The sequence below is a fragment of the Hoplias malabaricus genome, chromosome 2, assembly GCF_029633855.1.
Source record: "Hoplias malabaricus isolate fHopMal1 chromosome 2, fHopMal1.hap1, whole genome shotgun sequence".
Taxonomy (NCBI): domain Eukaryota; kingdom Metazoa; phylum Chordata; class Actinopteri; order Characiformes; family Erythrinidae; genus Hoplias; species Hoplias malabaricus.
This window is the reverse complement of record NC_089801.1, coordinates 30653386-30675742: the sequence shown is the minus strand read 5'-3', so window position 1 is coordinate 30675742 and position 22357 is coordinate 30653386. Positions and strand designations below refer to the sequence as shown.

Genomic DNA, 22357 nt, shown 5'->3' with positions numbered 1-22357 from the left:
CTCATTCAATATCGAACATTTAAAAAAAAATAGCCATACTTTGAGACCATCTTCTTGTTTGGAGCCTGAGGCATGATCAAGAAAATTAATATTGGTATTTAATTATCTTATTTTTATTATTTTTGGAAAGGGGAAGCCCCCTGTAAGATCTTACTTGATGGCACAGCATAAGCTTACATTGATTTAAACCAACCCTGTGGAATACAATGATGATTGAACATAAGGATGAAGTATGGTGACCTATTTTCTCCTCACGTACATAATGCTTATCCAAACACATGCACACATGAATAGCTGATGGCATTAACTAGCAGCCAATACAGCCAGCTCACCCATCCCCACCCATATGCTCCTGAATAAACACTGCAAATTGTTACGCTGCAGAAGGTAAACATTTTCCTTCAAATTGCCCTCTTGCAGCTGTTCTAAGTTATACTTTCAGATATTTGTCATCATTTTATAGAAGATTATGTCAACGTTTGTCAGAAACCATTACAACAAGTTTAATAGCTTGAGGTTTTGTTGAGGCCAGGGCCATTTGCATAGAGCTAATTGGGCTAAGCTAAGCTACCATTGCTTGTTAGCTACATTTGGCTCTGTGCTAAAGAACTACAACCAAACTTGGCTTTTTAACGCCATTTGGTGTTAGGGACTAACTGTTATGTTGTTTATAACTTAAATATTCCAACTGAAATTTCACTAGCCAAAAAATTTGTAGAGATCAAAATCAACTAATGTTACTTCAAAGTACTTGTATTGTGGACACATTCAGTTGCATATTCATAGCTTGTATAATCTCTCTAAAAAAACAAAAAGAGCAGCGGCACACAAGTCTAAGGTCACAATTCCCACTGCCAATTGTTCGCTGGAGGCGTATAAAATCCCTCTGTATTGGCTGTGGAACATTGGAACTGTTATCTGGGACTTCTGAGGGAAGTGTGAGTTGGCGTGGGAAAAAAAAAATTATATATATATATATATATATATATATATAAACAACAATAATCCTAAAATGCCTGCTTGACATTAAAGAATACCTTTTTCATTCATGTTTACCACTTTTTATTCAGCATCATTCCATATAAAAATGTTCACAAAACAGGTTCAGTCATATTGGTTTGGCCTAAAATGGCTGCTGTGTTGTGGTCAAGACTCAGCACTCACTCAATGTCATAGCAAACTATTAAAGCGAAAATATTCTAAAATGTTTCCACCAGTGAACCCAGTTCTGGGGTCATGGCATGCATGTCTATAGAATGCTTTGGCCAAAGTACCACAAGGATCAAACATAACAGCAACATTATCCCCCAGGCTTAATCATTTTCACTCAGTCCTCTTTCTTCTCTTTTGTCATATACACCATATGTAACCGCTAATATTTCTACATTTTAATTTGCTCTGTTTAAGCTCACATATGAATTTACACAGAACCATTCATTGCTGATTGCAGCACAAAACCAGGACACACTTTTCTGACTTTAGGTTTTGTTTCACAGTTTGTGGTTTGGAAGGCTCCAGATCCCAAACTAATGTGCACATGCTGTGAACAAGTGATTTAGTTTTTTTGTAAATCATTTCTCCTGTCTTTCCTGTGATGTAAGCCTTGACATTGACATGTATTTAGCCTTATTTTTTTTACACTATGCTGTAGAATCAGCCTTGCCCCCTAATAATGACCATTCTTTGTTGTTTTCTGGCCGCACTTCTATGACTGGGGAAAACATCTTCCTTTTGTCTTATAATTGAATTGTAGGTATTGTGACTTCTAGTTCCTCACCAGCAGGTTTCTCTACAATGAGCCATTTTACATCAAAACACTCTGAATTACCTTCTTTTTACAGTTCAGCGACATTACTGCAGAACATTTTTAACTATTCTTCCTTAATTGTTCATGTTTATTTGCCTGTGTTTGAGGAAGACAGAGAGACTGTGTGAGTCAGAGGAACAAAGGGTGAACGTTTAAACCACAACTGAAAATCGATTCACCTTCGTCCCTGGAACAAAACAGTTCTACCTTTGTAGATTTTCTAAAAAAGGAATCCCGTGCTTGATCATTTTTTTTCTGTTTACAGAAATATGACCTTGTGATGTTTTGCTTGTGGGGGCTATTTCCTAAATGTTGCTGCAAAGTGGACATTCATGTACTGACCTCTGTAGACAGCAGACTTCCTCTTTTCATTTCTGTATTGTACTTCATGAAGGTGTTTGAACTGTTGAGAAAATTCCAGTGTGTTATAATCAAATAACAATGGTTCCTGTGTCTCAGTTTATATTTTAATACAATAACTGTGTGCTTGTGCATTAACTATACATGTAATACCTGTAACTACAATGTAACAATACATGGTGTAATTACTGTTAAATTACAGAGTTAAAGTGGTACAGCTCATGTAAATATGCGCATGGCCATTAGCTACAGTTGTTACTTTTGTAATTATGCACATATACATTATATAACCAAAGGTTTTTGAACGCTTGCTCAGCTATAATTTGATGGTATTTAGCTGTAAAAGCATTAGTGCTGTTAGGTGGTGATTTTGGATGATTAGTTATGAGTCACAAAAGACATTCCAATCATATGTGATTGTGGTATCACCTTAGGTGAAGGATTTCTGACTGAGCAAGTTTCTAGGCCGCACAGAAACTGCATACATGTTTTCAGCGATAACATTTACAGAGACAAGATATGCTATTTCAGGTATCAGGATATCCTTGTGTAATAATGTGACTGAAACCTACTTATATTTACTTAAGCAGTTCTTGGGTATTTCTTTTTTTTTCAGGGAATGCATACAAAGTTGTTGCAGTATTGTACATTTGTAATGTCACAGTTATTACAACCATGTCATAATTAATTGGCATTTCTAAAAACAAAAAACATCAGCAAAAATCCATATTCACATAGTCATGTGAATGAGAAACCAATGTGCTGTGACTGCTCATGTTGCACTGGGGTGTGTAAGTGCGCTCTTGCATACTAAGAAGCATCTAATGTGTGTTTGTGTTTTACATTAGTTTCCATGCATCAATTCTGCATCAGTTACTTCAAGGGCCTCAAGGTTCCACAGAGAAACAGAGTCATAAACAACACTGGAGATAAGATAGGAAGGAAAGCATCTCATAAATTGCCTTTGGGAGGAAAGGGGGGAGGGAGGGGGCTGGAGGTTAAGTGAACAAGAGTGAGAGATAGAGGGAGAGAGAAGTTAAATAGAGAAATACAGGGGGAAGTTGACATCCAAAGGTAATAATATACAAACCTCAATTCTGCAAAAAAAAAAAAAGGACATGCATTGCCAAATGAAGATTTTGAATTTCTTATTTTACAGTGCATATATATTCTGGGAATCCAGAGAAATCTCTGTGAGCTAAATGCTAACAATTTATATTAAAAAAATATTTTTTATAATTATAAAATAATAATAAAATAAATCCAGGACATTTAATCCTTCAGAAACCACAGCAGTAAACACCATTATATGTCTGTGATGAACATTCCCACACAAACATAAGGTAGACATCAAACAGTGTTTTAATTCTGTTTTGAAAGTCAATAGAATTTTCATCATCACTGATTTCAGTTTACATTTGCATTTCCAACACGGCCATAACTTGTTCTGGACCTGGGTTTGTATATGAATATGTACCAGAATAGGTATCAGATTCTGTTGTTTCTAGGTAAGCTTGTGGTTTCATCAGTGGATTTATGCCTAATTGTTTATGGACACTGAACCATAATCTAGTTTGACACATGTAAACTGTGCACATTACTGTGAGTTGTGAATAATGGTGTAAGCCCTCGACAACCTTGTGGACTGAAGGGGAGTATTATTTTTCAGCAATGTGCATAATTGTATGGATTGAATGTAAACAAAGTCATCCAGAGGGTTTTGACGTATCCAGTCTGAACGTAAAGTCTGCATTGTTCAAAGAGTGGATAGAAACCAGACATTTGAATAGCTGAATGCATGTAAAGAACCTTACGGATGGCTGTAACAAGAATGGTTACAGATATGGTGCCTAAGGCCTAACACATTGTGGGGTCAAAGGAACACATTAGCAGAAAACCTACGCTGTGTCTGAAACTGTGCCGTATTTACTAGTGCATTATTTTGTGTTTGCAGGCCTAGTGGTGTCTGAAAACATTGTGCAGAGTTTTAAGTGCACTCACACAATCCCACAATGCACCGCAATAACATGTATAACTGATATACCTTAGCAAATAGCTTAGCAGATACCCATAATACACTGCGTTGTTTGGTGAAAACCCACAAGTGTCAGAAGTTGTTCACTATCCTCCTGAATTCAACAACGAATAATGAGTAATGTTAGGAACAGGGAGTCACTATGAGCACAGCTTAGATTTTGATTAAGTTGATTCCAGGTAGGCTCTGGACCCCCCGCGACCCTAAATTGGATAAGCGGTTACAGATAATGGATGGATGGATGGATGATTCATTTTCCCAATATTACCATTATTATATAAAACGTGTGCTGGTCATTCTGGATAGTAAATAAAATGGCTGCATTTATGTTGTAGACATTCACCACATCACTACTGTGAATGAATTTGTTTATATTTCACTGTTAATGTTTAAATTTGACAGTATTGGTGTCAATTTCCTGTAAATTAAGTATATATATATATATATATATAAATGACAGGAAATGTGACACAGTTTGACAGTTATAAAACAATATAATGTGTTGTTTCTTTTAGCGGTGTATAGTACTAAATATCATTGAGGTGCTGCCCTCTGCAGGTCGATGGAAGGAAGCGTACGTTCTCAAAGCCATCATTGTTCTCTGATCAGAAATTTCACGCCAGTTTCTTAAAGAGAAAGCGAGTCCTCGGTTTTATTACTATATTTACACATTTGTCCCTGAAAATGCCATAGTCTAAGACTTGGTTTAATGGCTTGGTCCATAATGGATGAACTGATTTAATTTGTTGAGTTTCTACATGAGAATGACAATTATTCATTGATTCATTGTCTGTAACAGCTTATCTACTTCAGGGTCGCCGTGGGTCCAGAGCGAACCCAGAATCACTGGGCACAAGGTGGGGCCTTCACAGGGGGACACACACTCACACCTATAGTCACCAATCCACCTACCAACGTGTGTTGGTTTTTTTTTTTTGGAATGTGGGAGGAAACCGGAGCACCTGGAGGAAACCCTCGTGGACAAGGGGAGAACACACTAAACTCCTCACAGACAGTCACCTGGTGCAGGACTTGAACCCACAATCTCCAGGTCCCTGGAACTGTGTGACCGCTGCGCCACCATACGGCATGAAAATGACAATCATTTGAACATAATAACATTTCAGGGAGTAATATATTATGCTTAATATTTAGTACTTATTAATAAATAAAAGGCTTCTGAGACATTGCTACTTGTTTTTTTGTGTGTGTGTGTGTTTCTTTTGGTTTTGGTTTAAAAGTTTACAAAAGTTTAACAGGATTTAGGTCAGGCCTCTAATTGAGTCACTGCATGGTGTTCACCTCACTGTTTATAACCGAAGCTGTAAATGGGTTTTTGTACACTGTTGCTGAAAGATTAATTTTCAGACCAGGCTGAGCTTTCTAAATATCCCACACTGCCACACCTTAGAATTTCATGTAAACTCCAACTGATTTTTGTTACTGTGCCTTTAAGACTGATGTATGTAAATGACTTGACTGTCTCTCCTGTATCGTGCTGAAAAGAAGCACAGGCTAAAATCTGAGTCATATGAAAGAAATATGCTTCAGCTTCTACTTTTTGGAAGGTGTGGATCCTGTGAAAAGTTGCTTCCTGTCAGACATGAACAGCACATTTAATGGTTTATCTTCATAACCCCCAGGTAAATTACAACATGCTTCATTATGTCAAATACGAATAAAGCATCAGAAATGCAACATCACATACAAGATTAACTCGAAATGGTCTGTTTTGTAGCTAGGTTTCCATATTTATGAGGACTGTAGGAGTTAATGGTACATTTTGAAAATTAAACAATGCTCACATACTACATCAAAGTTTTATTTTATCATCAATATGTGAATACGTGCATGTCCTCCCTGGGCACGGCATATCTCAAGTATACTGAATTTTGTGGTGTCACAATAAACAATTAAAAGTGAGATTCACCTGCCTTTTGAGCCTTTTTACATCTCAACAACACCTCTCTCAGGTAACCTCCTGACCACTCCTCCTCACATTAACACATTCCTAACTATTCTGAGTTTCACTGACAGGTCTTTTGTCCTACCTGTAGCTCTTACTGACTGGAGGATGGTCTATCTGTAGGCCACTTGTAAGGGTCCTAATGTAAGTTCTCTCATACTACAGGATTGTTTATGCAAATAACATGCAAAGTGAGAGGGAAATGGATAAAATAATAATAATAATAATAATAATAATCATCATCATATGTGGAAAAAAACCTAATGTATGTGAATGTAACTTGATATTTAGTAGGTATTGAGAGCCTGCATTTAAAGCATTTAGCAGACGCTCTTAAATAAAAGAGTATGAAAAAAAGCTGATTTTGGTTCCAGGCAAGCTACATTTTTCTGGTCTCCTATCTAATCTACTTTTAGTATGTTTAAGGGCTATTAATGAATACATGTTTTTAATCAATCACTGAGTGTAGCTCATCTCCTGCTTCACAATTTAACAGCCTCCATCTACTCCATTCATCAAATGAAAGGACTATCATTGGACAGTCTTAAAGAATCAGGGTCTTTCCAGACTTTGAGGCTGATGTCTTCCATCTGCAGACAGTTCAAAGCAGGTTCAAGATCTGCCAGTAGCAGCACTGAAAGGAGGAGTTAAAAAGGACCCAATGTATCTAAGCTTTTTAAGCAAAAACAGTACATCATTATCATCACCAAAAACCATACTCACAATAGGCCTGGACGATATGGTCAAAACTTATCATGATATCATTTCTGGTCGTTACAATATAATTCCAATAACATTATGTACAATACCCATTGACTTTGTGAATATTAATATTTTTAAACTAACTCTAAAATTAAGTGCAATGAACTGCTTGCAGCGCCCTGTAGTTAACGTCTTTGACAGATGCTGTGAATAATGCATGTTGAAATATGGAAAATGTGTTTTAACATTATATCATTGTTACTGAAACATTTTAGATTGTGATACATATTAATAATTACAAGTCAAAAGAATACTGGAGAAGTAGACACAATATAAAGATGGTTTCCTAACCTAAATAAAAGAAAATAAACCTGTTGTTCACTGCTGCTTTTGCCATCTTTGTGAGATTTTGGGAAGCCTTGTCTTAACCTGCGTATTTAAATCAGTAAACCTGTGTCCATCTGAAATAAATCTGTGAGAGTAGATTATGAAACCTGAGGTAAAACCAAGTAAAGTGCAGACCTCTTTTTGTAAATAAGGTTTACACATCAACTCAGTTGACGTATGGTAAAAGTAACACAATGCACCCAGTTGAATAGTGTAAAATAATAAACAACTGCAGAAAACATTTGATTTTTAGATTTTGATTGATTAAAAAATTTAAATATACATTTTTGAAGAAATGATCAAAAGAGTATTTGAAACCAGATCATAAACACCACACACTTCATCCATCTTAAAACATAGGATTAGGCTGAGGATTTGATTTCTAGTCTACACAGTGTCGCCTGTATATTGTGTTTGCTCCTCTGAGTTGTTACCTACTTGTTTGGACATGGTGGGAGGTTCTATAGTGCAGAAAAAAACAGGCTCAGGCACCTCCACTCCCGCCAGCACCAGACTGCTGCTCTCTCGACCCGAACCTCTCTGAGCCTCCTCAACTCCATTCTGAGCCTCCTCAACTCCTCTCTGAGCCCGCCGGGCTGCAGCTACTGCTGAGGCTTTGGATGAAACAATGGTGTCCCCCGTTACTGTCTGAGTCAGAGAAAACACATCACACCAATTTATATAATACAGAAGAGACCAAAACACAAGTAAGAATAACATATGCTTCTTCCTATGTTTATGTATAATAATAAATAACCAATATATTTATTATTTAGAACCAATTCAACCAGTTTTGGCCTGGTTTTTAAAGTCAAGCTGAAATGAAAATGGAACTTTCTTCATTCACTCATTCATTCACTCATTCTTTCATACTCTGTAACTGCTATATCCAGTTCAGGGCCACAATGGTTCCGGTCCCTGCCAACATTTTTGGGTTTTTTGGACTGAGGGAGGAAACCCTCACTAACACAGGGAGAACACAGCAAATTCCTCACAGATAAGTCACATGAGGTCAGTTCTGAACCCATGCAAATAATTTCAAATGATATTTTCCTGCTCCAACCACAACCCGATCAATCAGTGAAAATACTGCACTAGTTTGTAGTCAATACATTGACGAATGTTTGAGTCTGCTCATCACAAGATCTAAAGGATGTGACAGAGAAGTGTATTTGGTAATTTACTACCAATAATCACGACTGCTTTTAGGGAAAACACCACGAAAATCAAACAGGGGGCTCAGAGAACAGTCTTTACAATGTCATGCTTGAGGCATTTCAGGCTGAACTGATTAAGAATCACACTGCACATGAAATGTGATTCACCTGAACACTGTCTGACAGATACAGCACACAGCTGGAGACACATCTGTACTACAGGGAAGTGGGGAAAGTTATAACTGAACTAACACTTCAGAAGTTCTGTGAATATGTTATGAGAGTTCTTCAAAATGAAACTGAATCAGTTGAACCAGACATATGACTCCTTTAAATGAACAGCTCAAAAGAATTGATTCAAGAATATGAGCCAAATGCTTTCAAAAGACCAGCTGTTCAAACTCTAATCAATCTCAGTGTATGATTCACGTCATGTCCCACCCATTTTACAGTCCTGTTTCAGTCTTTAGGTTCAGACAGAGACGTTTTAGAATGTTCTTTAATAGAAATCAGCACCTGTTTGAGTCCCACAGTGAGGGCTATGTTTCCTGCAGAAAGTGAGGGGATTTCAACATGGCGGTCTGCAAAGGGCAACAGCACTCGGCTAATTCTCTCTCTGCAGCACAAAAGAATGATAACGTTTGGTGCAATTTAGCCCTTAAATTGTCTGTGTGTATTGTGTATAGTCTGTCGATCAATGCCAGTGATGTTAGACCTACGTTCCGTTTCTGTTAATGTTATAAACAGATGACTGGGGTTTCAAAGAGCCAGAGTAAATCCTGAGAAACACCAGAGGCCCTCTCTGCTTGTCATGGACCACTTTAAATGCCAAGGCACACAAGTCGTCCTTATACCAGCGCCTAAGAACGCACACGCAGAAGATACAAAACACATTCATTACTATGTCATATTAATAACTGCATCTTATTGTAGTCAGTAGACGTAGGTTCATAATATTTTTTAGCCCTGTTTAGGTCTGATGTACACTGAAGCATGAGATGCCACATTAAGCTGAGTAAATAATTATTGTCTGTTGGTACAATTTAACAAGTTGGTGGTTATTAGCATTATCTGAAGTTCAATTTTACTACATTCCTAATGCCATATTTACTGATGTGATATTTGCTAGCCATCCCCAGATGCTGAAGTTTTAACAAAAAACAGGACGTACACCAGGTCGTGGTTCCTCTCATTGGGAGCAGGGAGATACTCTGTGATGGCATCCAGCAGCGGCTGAACACCTTTATTCTTCAAAGAGCTGCCACACAGCACAGGAACTGCTTTACGGGACAGTGTCACTCTCCTCACAGCCTCTCGCAACTGAAACACAAAGATGTTCAACTGTGTTTACTGTACAGGGAACCTAAAATATACAAACCCCTCCACTTAGCTGAGATAGTGTACCTAATGCTTACTTTTTCAGCAGGCACTGCATCAAAATTGTCTCCGTATTCTCCCAAAAGCAGCTCTGCAAATTCATCATCCACATCTGCTAACTGCAAAGAACATGGGTAAGCTTGTAAGTATTTGTTAATAATGTTTACAATGTTCAGAAATATACAAATGCTTTGAAAATAAAAACCTCCTGTTTAAAAAATAAAAAAAAGCACAAGAACAGTACGTGGATCAGACACATTGTATTTTGGCTGACCAGCGTATTTGCTCAGGTGGCCGAAAGTTTGGGGACACCATCTCTTCCATGACAACTGTACCTGTTCTAAAAGAGCTCCTCTTGCCTTGTTGGCTTCTTCCCACAGTTCTGGATCATCTGTGGACTGGAGGACTCTGCTCTCAAAGACACGACCATCATCTTCGGAACAAGACTTCCCCTGCCACATCATTCGCTGCTTGGTGATCAAGTCCACCAATCCCGTGAAGCCTTTTCCAGAGCCAATGGGAACCTGTCAAAGTCACTCACAATTACAACGAATCAATGAATGGTCCACTTTTGTTTAGAATGGGAGTTAATGGATCAGTGGGTAAAACTTTACCTGAAGAAGAACAGGGTTGGCCTTCAGTTTCCTCCTGATGCTTTCTAAAGAATAACTCAGGCTGAGAAGAAAATGTAGAATGTCCAAATAATTCAAATGTTCAAATAATACAAGAATAACCAAATAAATAAATAAATAAAAATGAAAAAAAAATTAAAGAGATCTTGCTAAACTTGCTAGATAACAGAGTTCCTAATTCATTATTATACTTTCGAAGGATGTTGATTTAAAATAATGTGTAATAATAAGCTTAAACTAAACAAGCGATACATGCTTAGGCTCTTATCTCCCTATAACAGGTCAGTGAAGCATCATAGCCATTTTGAAGCTGTAATTTTAAGATAAAATATTACATATTGTCGTGTAACTTATACGTGTAACTTATTTGATGTACAAATGATTGTTATTATCATGTAAAAATAAATCAATTAAACCGAGTATAAGACTGCGACATTTTCAGGGATAATTTAGTAATAAAACGGAGGATTCGCTTTTTCTTCGAAAATCTGCCGTGAAATTTCTGATCAGATAACAATGAAGGCTTTGAGAACGTGCGCTTCCTTCTATCGACCTCTAGAGGGCAGCACGTCAAAGATGTTCAGTGCTATACACCACTAAAGGAAACTATTGTATTATTTGATAAAACTGTTTAACTGTGTCACGTTTCCTGTCCTTTATATATGAATACTTATACATGAATACATATAATTAAAGGAAAGTTACACCAATGTTGAATCATTAACCAATGAAATAAACATTCACAGTTTATTTATCCAAAATGACCTGTAAATCCACATGTTTTATATAATAATGGTAATGAGGGTCAAATTAATCAACTTGAAAATCTAAAACTGTAAAATGTACTGTCTTGAAACCTTGGCATACTACAGGACTCAGTTTTAGTAGCCAGTTACCAGATCAGCACTTTACCTTCTTAAGAAATTCAGTAAAATTTGAGATTTTCTGAATAAACCCGACCTGGAGAAACATATCCATGCTTTTATTTCTAGCAGGATTAATTCCCTCTTAACTGGACTTCCAAAAAAGACCATTAAACATTAGACTTATAGTGTTACTGGTCTATAAATGTCTTCATGGTGTAGAACCAGCGTATTTATCAGATCTGCTAAAGAGATATGAGTCGAGCGAGTCATTTATAGACCTGCCTCAGCATTTAGCTACAATGCCGCTCTTAAAATTAGATTAGATAGAACTTTATTAATCCCTTGGGAAGGCTCCTTCAGGGAAATTCAGTTTCCAGCAGCTCTCTCATCAAGAAACAAACAGTAGCAGCCTACAGGATAAGATACAATTAAAAAACTAACGTTTACTTAACAAAGATACAATGAAAATTAAAAGATTTAAGAATATAAACAGAACCAGCTGACTGAGAACATTAGAAGAGGCTTTAGACACTTTTGGTCATAAAATTAGAATATCATTAAAAAGTTGATTTATTTCAGTAATTCCATTCAGAAAGTGAAACTTGTATATTATACTCATTCATTACACACAATGTTATCAAGACAAATATTTCAAATGTTTTTCTTTTATTTGATTATTATAACTGACAACTAATGAAAACCCCAAATTCAATATCTCAGAAAATCTGAATATTGTGAAAAGGTGCCACACTCTAATCAGTTAATTAACTCAAAACACCTGCAAAGGCCTTTAAATGGTGTCTCAGTCTAGTTCTGTTGGCTTCACAATCATGGGGAAGACTGCTGACTTGACAGTTGTACAAAAGACGACCACTGACACCTTACACAAGCAGGGCAAGACACAAAAGGTCATTGCTAAAGAGGGTGGCTGTTCACAGAGCTCTGTGTCCAAGCACATTAATAGAGAGGAGAAGGGAAGGAAAAGATGTGGTAGAAAAGTGTACAAACAAAAGGGATACCCACACCCTGGAGAGGATTGTGAAACAAAACCCATTTAAAAATGTGGGGGAGATCCACAAAGACTGGACTGCAGCAGGACCACCACACACAGACATTTGCAAGACATGAGTTTCAGCTGTCGCATTCTTTGTGTCAAGCCACTCTTGTACAAGAGACAGCGTCAGAAGCGCCTCAATTCCAAAAAGGACTGGACTGCAGCTGAGTGGTCCAAAGTTATGTTCTCTGATGAAAGTAAATTTTGCATTTCCTTTGGAAATTAAGGTCCCAGAGTCTGGAGGAGGAGAGGCGAGACACAGAATCAACATTGCTTGAGGTCCAGTGTAAAGTTATCACAGTCAGTGATGGTTTGGGGTGTCATCTGCTGGTGTTGGTCCACTATGTTTTCTGAGGTCCAAGGTCAACGCAGCTGTCTACCAGGAAATTTTAGAGCACTTCATGCTTCCTGCTGCTGACCAACTTTATGGAGATGTAGATTTCATTTTCCAATAGGACTTGGCACCTGCACACAGTGCCAAAGTTATCAGTACCTGATTTAAGGACCATGGTATCCCTGTCCTTAATTGGCCAGCAAACTCGCCTGACCTTAACCCCATAGAAAATCTATAGGTATTGTGAAGAGGAAGATGCAGTACGCCAGACCCAACAATGCAGAAGAGCTGAAGGCCACTATTAGAGCAACCTGGGCTTTCGTAACACCTGAGCAGTGCCACAGACCGATCGACTCCATGCCACACCGCATTGCTGCAGTAATTCAGGCAAAAGGAGCCCTAAGTATAGAGTGCTGTACATGTTCATACTTTTCAGTTGCCAACATTTCTAAAAATCAATTTTTTGTATTGGTCTTAAGTAATATTCATATTTTCTGAGATATTGAATTTGGGATTTTCATTAGTTGTCAGTTATAATCATTAAATTTAAAGAAATAAACACTTGAAATATATCAAGTTTAACTGTTTGAAGGGAATTACTGAAATAAATCAACTTTTTCATGATATTATAATTTAATGACAAGCACCTGTAGACATAAATAAAATCAAGAAAACAGAGCACATCATTTTATGCTCACAAATGTAAGTTTTTATTGTGAACAGAAAGAAGCAAGTTTTTTTTTTGTTTTTGTTTTTTTTTTTTACATGGGAAATACACAATTACATGTGAGAGGAGAGAAGAATTAAAGAGATTCCTCATGGGATCTCACTAAGGCTATATATTAACACAGGGATTGTTAGTATGTGTGTTTTGTGGCTTTTCATAGTGCACGGGCACACATTTATTGTTATTAACAAGGTTACAGGCCACACCTACGGGCTGATCATTAAGCGAAACCAGTGAAATATTATTACAATTTTGGTCTTTAGTTTTATCAGTGATAATAGTCACTTTAAATTTTTTTTTGCTGACACACAGATTCTCTTTCCAAAAATATCCCCCATCTTTGCTGCAGATTTTGTTAATTTCTTCTTCTGTGCCATGGATGAAAGTTTGGATTTCTGTTCTTCCACAAAGACCTTGAGGTTGTAGGTGTCTTATCCAGTCTTCAACACTGTTCATATTTCCAGGTGGAGCTATATGACGATTTTTGAAATTTTCATGTTGATTTTGATCTGAAGTAGCTTTACAGGGCTCGGCATATACATTAGAGTGGTAAAAGTACAGCAGCGTAAGGAGAACAACAGTCTTCATCCTAGAAAAAAAAAGCACCAGCATCATTTCACGTCAAGACTTAAACTGTGTAAACCACGAGACAGACCTGAGAGCTCTGCCTGGATCCAGCACTTCTATCTTCTTCTAACACTAATCACAAGAAGAAATATGGCCAGATGTGTGTAGATGCCGCCTTATCTAACAGTTCTTCTGAAATGAAGGATATTAATTGGTTATTTGCTGCCTTTGTGGAAGTCTTCAGTTCTTCTGCAAGTTGGTGAGATGATTTCTAACAGTGCTATAAAGTTAAGTCCACACTCTATTACATAGTAATAACTGAGGGCAGTTACAGTTTTTGAATAGTTATGACTGACCAACATCACTCCAGCTAATCTTTGAGGTATTTTCTTGAGCTCTGTCACACCAGAGAACACAGTTCCAGTGCTCCACGCCCTAATGCTGGGACACCTATAACACTTGACATTGGTCATTGCAGCCAGCCTCTTTATGGAGATTGTAAAACTGTGGGTGCAACTGGACATCAGTGTAAACCCTATGGACTATATCTATATAGCTATTTTGCTATTCCGGTTTTTTTCAGTGCCTCTTTCAGTTGCATTTAAACAGTAATTATGTGACATAGCCATATTCAGTATGTTGTTTTATTTTCTAAAGACACTTGGCTACTCAAATATGTAATCACTTGAGGTTTACATGCTGACATCTGGTCATGTTTTGACCAAAATTTTACCAAACGCCTGTGTTTTTTTTTTTTTTTTGCATATTTCTCAATGTACAGCCTTGAAATCATATTCCCACCTCAGATATTTTGCACAGATTGCTAGTGTGAGGTGTCCGTTAGTTGAAAAACTAATTTATTACATGACATATTACTGTGACAAAATAAATTTGTAGCATCAGACGGACTTATTTTTCTTGATATTCTAAACGCTGGGATGTATGACTGATAAAGCTCTGATAGTCACAGCAGGCCCAGACTTTCAGGAATTTAGTTCGGGGCAAATATGGACAATATCCCAACAAATTAAAATTGTTTTGATACTTTGGCAGTTTTCTCAGCTGCTTATAATAATAACAATTATGACAAAATATGAACATTTTGAAGGAGCGCCTTGTTTTTTAGGTGATTTTTCACACTGAATTACTCCCAGAGGCTTCACAGCACTGCAATGAGAGCGCTATTTTTAGAAACGGTAGGACCTGCGCTTTTTAACGGCATACGGAGCTCACAGACGCATTCAGACATTCAAGAATTATAAAGCTGAGAATATAAGTTGTGCTTTTTACCCCGCTAAATGTGGGGTTCGGGTTCTTAACAGTCTTTACATTTACATCTTTTAGTGATACTCATTAGCCATTAGAAAGAGTCACCAGTAATTTCTGGCCATGCTGAAATTAAAGCAGCGCAGTCCCATGTGCGCTGTGTGCATTTCTTTGCGTTTTCAAATTGTAATATATTCGGTTCTACTCAAATGTGAGGGATTGAATCAAATGTAGTTATTTACATTTAATTCCTGGTTCCTTTTTGATTGGATTGAATTTCATTCTTTTGTGTTGGTTCAGCTCTTGGATGGGTTTACTGGAGTTGTAGTGTTAAATTTTAGGCCACATGATATGAAAGCAGAAGAATCAAGCCTTAAACTTACATTTCTTTTTATTTCACTGTGGTCCTGTTGAAGAGCTCACTCAGAATCACAGAGGAAACCGCTGAGAGTGCTGACAGACTAAAACCCAAAGAAAATTGCTATGAACACGAGGATGAATCACTGAGATAAATTAAAAGGAGTAGAAACATGAATAAAAAAATCCTGAAAAAAAGCAGTAAAAATGACTGTATTACTCTGTACATTCAAATTCCACTTTAATAAAATCATAATTTATCATCTTTACCTGACCAGATGAACAGCAGACAGTAAGGTGAGCAGTGAGACAGATGTCCAAAAAAGAAGAGTGAAGACAGATGCACCAAGGAGTGTAATTTATACAGTTTCCAACAGAGCAGGAGGAACTCCACATCTGATAATGACACCGGAGTATCACTCATTCAAATAATGCAACAGAAGTTTTATGGTAATTAGAAAGGAAAGGTTACCACAGTTTGAACTGTCCAAACAATTGTACTGAGGATCGGGAGTTTAACTTGCAAAATAAAAGGCAGATTTCTTTCCCTTAAAATATATGTTGAGATTAAAAAAAACTCTCTTCATCTAAGATGAGAAAAAAAACCAACAACAAAGTTATTTGTGGGTATATGTATATAATCGTTTATTCATGGATTACAGGTTTAAGGAAAGACTCAACAATTACTATTACTATTTTGAAAGATACGCATTTTTCACTGGACAGAGGCAATATGGAGTATGTTCAACAATTTCCATATAAAATAAATATCAGATTAAATACACAGGACTCTTATGCAAAATATATTTTATCTCTTTTTATATTTGAAATATTGATAAGTATGTAAATCTCTACACACAGGTACAAACCGGATTCCAAAAAAGTTGGGACACTAAACAAGTTGTGAATAAAAACTGAATGCAATGATGTGGAGGTGCCAACATTCATTCATTCATTCTCTGTAACCACTTATCCAGTTCAGGGTCGCGATGGGTCCAGAGCCTACCTGGAAACATTGGTCGCATGGCGGGAATACACCCTGCAGGGGGCGCAAATCCTTCACAGGGCAACACAGACACACACATTCACTCACACACACCTATGGATACTTTTTTGAGTCGCCAATCCACCTACCAATGTGTTTTTGGACTGTGGGAGGAAACCGGAGCACCAGGAGGTAACCTACGCAGACACAGGGAGAACACACCATACTCCTCACAGACAGTCACCCGGAGCGGGAATCGAACCCACAACCTCCAGGTCCCTGGAGCTGTGTGACTGCGACACTACCTGCTGTGCCACTGTGCTGCCCCGAGGTGCCAACATCTAAAATTTTATTCAGAATAGAACACAAATCACAGATCAAAAGTTTAAACTGAGAGAACGTATTATTTTTAGGGAAAAATATGTTGTTTCAAAATTTCATGGCGTCAACAAATCCCCAAAAAGTTGGGACAAGGCCATTTTTTACCACTGTGTGGCATCCCCCCTTCTTCTTACAACACTCAACAGACCTCTGGGGACAGAGGAGACCAGTTTCTGAAGTTTAGAAATAGGAATGCTCTCCCATTCATGTCTAATACAGGCCTCTAACTGTTCAATCGTCTTGGGCCTTCTTTGTCGCACCTTCCCCTTTATGATGCGCCAAATGGTTTCTATCAGTGAAAGATCTGGACTGCAGGCTGGCCATTTCAGTACCCGGATCCTTCTCCTACGTAGCCATGATGTTGTGATTGCTGCAGAATGTGGTCTGGCATTATCTTGTTGAAAAATGCAGGGTCTTCCCTGAAAGAGATGACGTCTACATGGGAGCATATGTTGTTCTAGAACCTGAACATAGTTCTCTGCATTAATGGTGCCTTTCCAGACATGCAAGCTGCCCATGCCACAAGCACTCATGCAACCCCATACCATCAGTGATGCAGGCGTCTGAACGGTGCGTTGATAACAACTTAGGTTATCCTTGTCCTCTCTGGTCTGGATGACATGGCGCCCCAGTGTTTCATAAAGAACTTCAAATCGTGACTCATCTGACCACAGTGCAGTCTTCCATTTTGCCACACTCCATTTTAAAAGACCCCTGGCCCAGTGCAAACGTCTGAGCTTGTGGAGCTTGCTTAGAAATGGCTTCCTCTTTGCACTGTAGAGTTTCAGCTGGCAGCGGCGGATGGCACGGTGGATTGTGTTCACTGACAATGCTTTCTGGAAGTATTCCTGAGCCCATTCTGTTATTTCCTTGACAGTGGCATTCCTGTTTGAGGTGCAGTGACGTTTAAGGGCCCGGAGATCACGAGCATCCTGTAGAGTTTTACGGCCTTGACCCTTACGCACAGCAATTGTTCCAGATTCTCTGAATCTTTTGATGATGTTATGCACGGTTGATGATGATAACTAAAAAGTCTTTGCTATTTTATGCTGGGTAACACCATTCTGGTATTGCTGCACCATCTTTCTGCACCATATAGTTTATTATTATTATTATTATTATTTCATATGAAATTACCACCATGCTATATTTGAATGTTTGTCCAAATATTGCACACACAAAAATGTAATTGGATCACAGTAAATATTTTTTTTTTTTTTTGTAAAAATGAATTAATCATCTATGACAGCAAAAATAGCAAAACATTGCACCTAGATGCTGACACACAACAAAACCTTTCCTGGATGACCTGCACCAAAGAGCAGGAGTTTGCTCCTGTGATTATTATTTTTCATTTTTACATACCATACTTTAATTGGTAGCTACGTTGCTAATTGTATCACAGTGGACATTGACTTGAATGTACAGAGTGGGCCATGGAGAGAAAATGACACATTTGCTTGGTTTTAACATAACTTTATTCTTTCATGAGTTATTTACAAGTTTCTGACCACTCATAAAATGTGTTCAACGTGCTGCCCATTGTGTTGGATTGTCAATGCTGTAGTGCGATATGATGGTGTATTAATTCCTAATAAAAATGTGACGTTCTGAGATGTGATTTTAAATACCCAAACTTTAGCTGGTTTTCAGAGACATCCCCAAGCCACACCAAGCCAAGATTGGAATTTGAGATAAGCTTTTCAGAAAGAACTGGCCCCAAATTGGTGCCTGAAGGTCTGTGTCACAGAGTCTTAAAACTGACACTATAGGACCTTTTAAGGGAAGTTTACGCAGGGTCAAGAGAAGGATCTTTTGGGAGGCACTCCTGAGGATCAGTTTATGCTCTGTATAAAGCTGCTTAATGAAGAACTTCTCAAACTATACAATCAAACTTTAATTCCCATTGGTTTAAAGCAATTTGAAGTTACATATGTGCACAACTGTTTGTTTGATATTAATTCCATTTTGACAATCAAAATGGGTGGGATTCATTTACATGTGTTTAAAGTCATTTTTGTTTTATATGAATTTATGTAGAACCAAGGTAGCCACATATTATGAAACATGATTGTCTTAATGATATGACTTTGTGTTAACATATAATCTTTAATATTGCAAAGTATGATTCAGAATCCTGGGACATTAATTCAAAAAGGGATGGTCTTCATGCCTTGGCCATACATTTTATGTGATGTCACTATCAAAGTACAGGAAACAACCAATCAGGAGCAAGAGAGGCTCCAATCTTATCCAATCAGGGTTTCTGATTAAAAAGCCAGTGGCGCCAAATGAGAAGGACTTTTTCAGAATTTCAAGGCTTCAGACACTTGAGGCTTCTTCTTTCCCCACACATTCGCTTCATTTCACACTTTTTCTCTTTTAGTCTTTTACAAGAGGAAAATGACTCGGGTTTTAAATGATTCTGCAGGCTCCTCTGCAGGTGTCAGACTCATGGCTTTCTTAAACAGTCTTGGGCCCCTCAAGCGCGGTCCAGATAGAAAACTATAAATTAAGAAAAGCTATAGTTTAACTCTAGCAAAAATTCAACGCCACACCCAGAACATGAAGGAAACCTTAGACCTCTGACCCTCAAAAGGATGACAAAGCTTCCGGACCGGCAACCAAGAAGATGGGCACACTCACCCTCTGAATGACCTTCTGAGATGAGGCCCAGGAGAGACCTGCTTGGACTGTCTCTTACAAGGCAGCAGATCAGCAATGACAGAGAATCCCCACAGAGAACGGAGGGGTCCCCACGACGGAGGGGTCGCCGTGTCTGAAAAGGGGGAGAAAAAAGCCACCTGCGACTGCAATGCTACAAGGCCCATGGCGGAAAGCCCTTGCCGGAAAGCACAGCGCATCAGCGACATGATCCCAGCTATCTCCAGTCTCCAGCATCTCCCAGGATACCTAAGGTCACATGGTTTTATTTTTTCATTGCTCAGAAGTGGTGCTGAATACTTGCTGGGATAAACGTAGCCTTTCTAGAATTTAGGGTAATTATCATAGAGAAATTCTCTAATATATTAATCTCCTTGTCCCCTCATGTATCGCTGTAATCCATTTCATTGTATGAATGTGTAATCAATATTCATTATTTGACATTACAATGAATAAACCAGTTGTGTGATAAAACCAGTCCTTGGTTATTTGTTTGTGTGTGTGCACCTTTTTTGTATAGAATTATTATTTCTAGTTCAGATTCAAGAACCTACGACGGGTCAATGAGCATAATTCATTATTAATTGTCAGGGCGATATGAAGGGGCGGACTGACGGAGGCGGACGCACACGCTACAACACAGACGTTTATTTAGAAAAAAATAACAATACAAACAGAAACGAACTTGAGGGCAAACACCAAGCGAGGAACTGGAAACAAAACGACTCGCAATGGGAACCGCACAAAACAACATGACTTGGAACATAGCAAAACAATATAAATGACCGATCCCAGGAAGTGACAAAAGGGGACTTAAATACTAAACACAGACAAGACGCACCTGAGACAGATAATGAAAGGGCAGGGTAACAAATGAGACACAGACGAGGAGGTGGAACAAAGGACTAAGGCGGAGACATGAACAATAACAGACAGGGCCATGTGCTGAGAGAGCACATGGCGGGGAAAACAAACAGGACTGGGCCAGGATGTGACAATAATGATAAATTCTAGCTAATTCTACTGTATAATATGTGTAGATGGCCTACTTGTCCAAGCTAAAATTGGACAGGTTAAGACACTATATATTTTTTAATATTAATAAAATAATAATTAATTATCATTGACTCTGCAGTGGGCGGCACAGGGGCGCAGCAGGTAGTGTCACAGTCACACAGCTCCAGGGACCTGGAGGTTGTGGGTTTGATTCCCGCTCCGGGTGACTGTCCCAGTTGGTGTGTTCTGCCCGTGTCCACGTGGGTTTCCTCCGAGTGCTCCGGTTTCCTCCCACAGTCCAAAAACACATGTTGGTAGGTGGATTGGTGACTCAAGTGTCCCTAGGTGTGAATGTGTGTGTCTGTGTTGCCCTGTGAAGGACTTGCGCACCCTCCAGGGTGTATTCCCGCCTTGCGCCCAATAATTCAAGGTAGGCTCTGGACCCACTGCGACCCTGAACTGGATAAGCGGTTACAGATAATGAATGACTCTGCAATATAGTGCTTATGCCACCACAACGTGTGCATGCTATTTCCACTACAATGCAACCCTCCTCTCCCACTCTTTACCCACTGATAGCAACACTGCAGGAGAAATGCTGGCACAGGCTTCCAGTATCTGTAGTTTCAGGTGCTGCACATCGCATATCTTCACAGCATAGACAATTGCCTTCAGATAAAAGTCTAATGGGGTCAGATTGGGAGACCTTGGGGGCCATTCAACTGGCCCACAGTGACCAATCCACTTTCCAGGAAACTGTTCATCTAGGAATGCTCAGACCTGACACCCATAATGTGGTGGTGCACCATCTTGCTGGAAAAACTCAGGGAAAGTGCCAGCTTCAGTACATAAAGAGGAAGACACATCATCATGTAGCAATTTCAAGGCCAGTGGCCATTGATGAAGAATGACTGACTTCAAAATGGCCACCATGGTCACCACCCATCTTGAAAAACTTCCCCCTCCCATATACTAATGTGCCACAAACAGGAAGTTAATATCACAGACCATTCCCATTTTATTAAGGTGTATCAATTAAATGGCCCACTCTATACATTCAAGTCAATGTCCACTGTGATAGAATTAGCAACGTAGCTACCAATTAAAAAAGTATGGTGTAAAAATAAAAAATAATAATCACAGGAGCTACAGTCTGGCTGCTGAGGTACTTTGGGCAGAGAAACAAACTCCTGCTCTTTGGTGCAGGTCATCCAGGAAAGGTTTTGTTGTGTGTCAGCATCTAGGTGCAATGTTTTGCTATTTTTGCTTTCATAGATGATTAATTCATTTTTACAAAAAAAAAATGTTATTTACTGTGATCCAATTACATTTTTGTGTGTGCAATATTTGGACAAATGGGTTTTGTGGAGTGCCAACTACCCGGCCATACTCTAACCCAGAATAGACCAAGGTAGACTGGAAGCCATCTACATGAAGAAGTTGTTGGGACATGTAATAGCATACTGCCTGCATGCATACAAAAGAATGACTCTGGAAATGTGTAATTCCACAATGGTGCCAAGACTTACATGTTTCTGTAATAAAACATATTTGAAGTTTTCCAATACTTGTGGGGTTTAATTATTATATTATAGTGTGTTGGCTATGCTGACCTTGTTGAAAAATATGCTGTTCAAAATGGAGTTCAGAGTTGACAGTAAAAATGTCTGATAATAAGTATAATAAGTGTATATGCTAGACTCACATTCTATAGCATGGTGGTAATTTCATATGAAA

The 22357-nt window shown here is 38.4% G+C and overlaps 1 protein-coding gene and 1 long non-coding RNA gene across 2 annotated transcripts in view; both read right to left on the bottom strand.

The window, feature by feature from the left end:
- Positions 1-1887: 1887 nt before the first annotated feature.
- LOC136673323 (ribosome-releasing factor 2, mitochondrial-like) overlaps positions 1888-22357 on the bottom strand; it is a 31295-nt gene continuing 10825 nt past the window's right edge. Inside the window, exons 2-9 of the mRNA XM_066648729.1 lie at positions 10406-10466; positions 10127-10315; positions 9830-9910; positions 9586-9734; positions 9134-9274; positions 8931-9030; positions 7696-7905; positions 1888-2210 (exon numbers count right to left, since the gene is read on the bottom strand). Of these exons, the coding sequence (XP_066504826.1) occupies positions 2106-2210; positions 7696-7905; positions 8931-9030; positions 9134-9274; positions 9586-9734; positions 9830-9910; positions 10127-10255 (915 nt within the window). The 5' untranslated portion in view covers positions 10256-10315; positions 10406-10466 and the 3' untranslated portion in view covers positions 1888-2105. The remainder of the gene's footprint in view (positions 2211-7695; positions 7906-8930; positions 9031-9133; positions 9275-9585; positions 9735-9829; positions 9911-10126; positions 10316-10405; positions 10467-22357) is intronic.
- On the bottom strand, positions 13401-15943 carry LOC136673960 (uncharacterized). The gene is made up of 3 exons (XR_010795982.1): positions 15865-15943; positions 15621-15698; positions 13401-13993 (listed from the first exon to the last, which is right to left on the bottom strand). It is a non-coding gene; the product is annotated as an uncharacterized lncRNA (long non-coding RNA).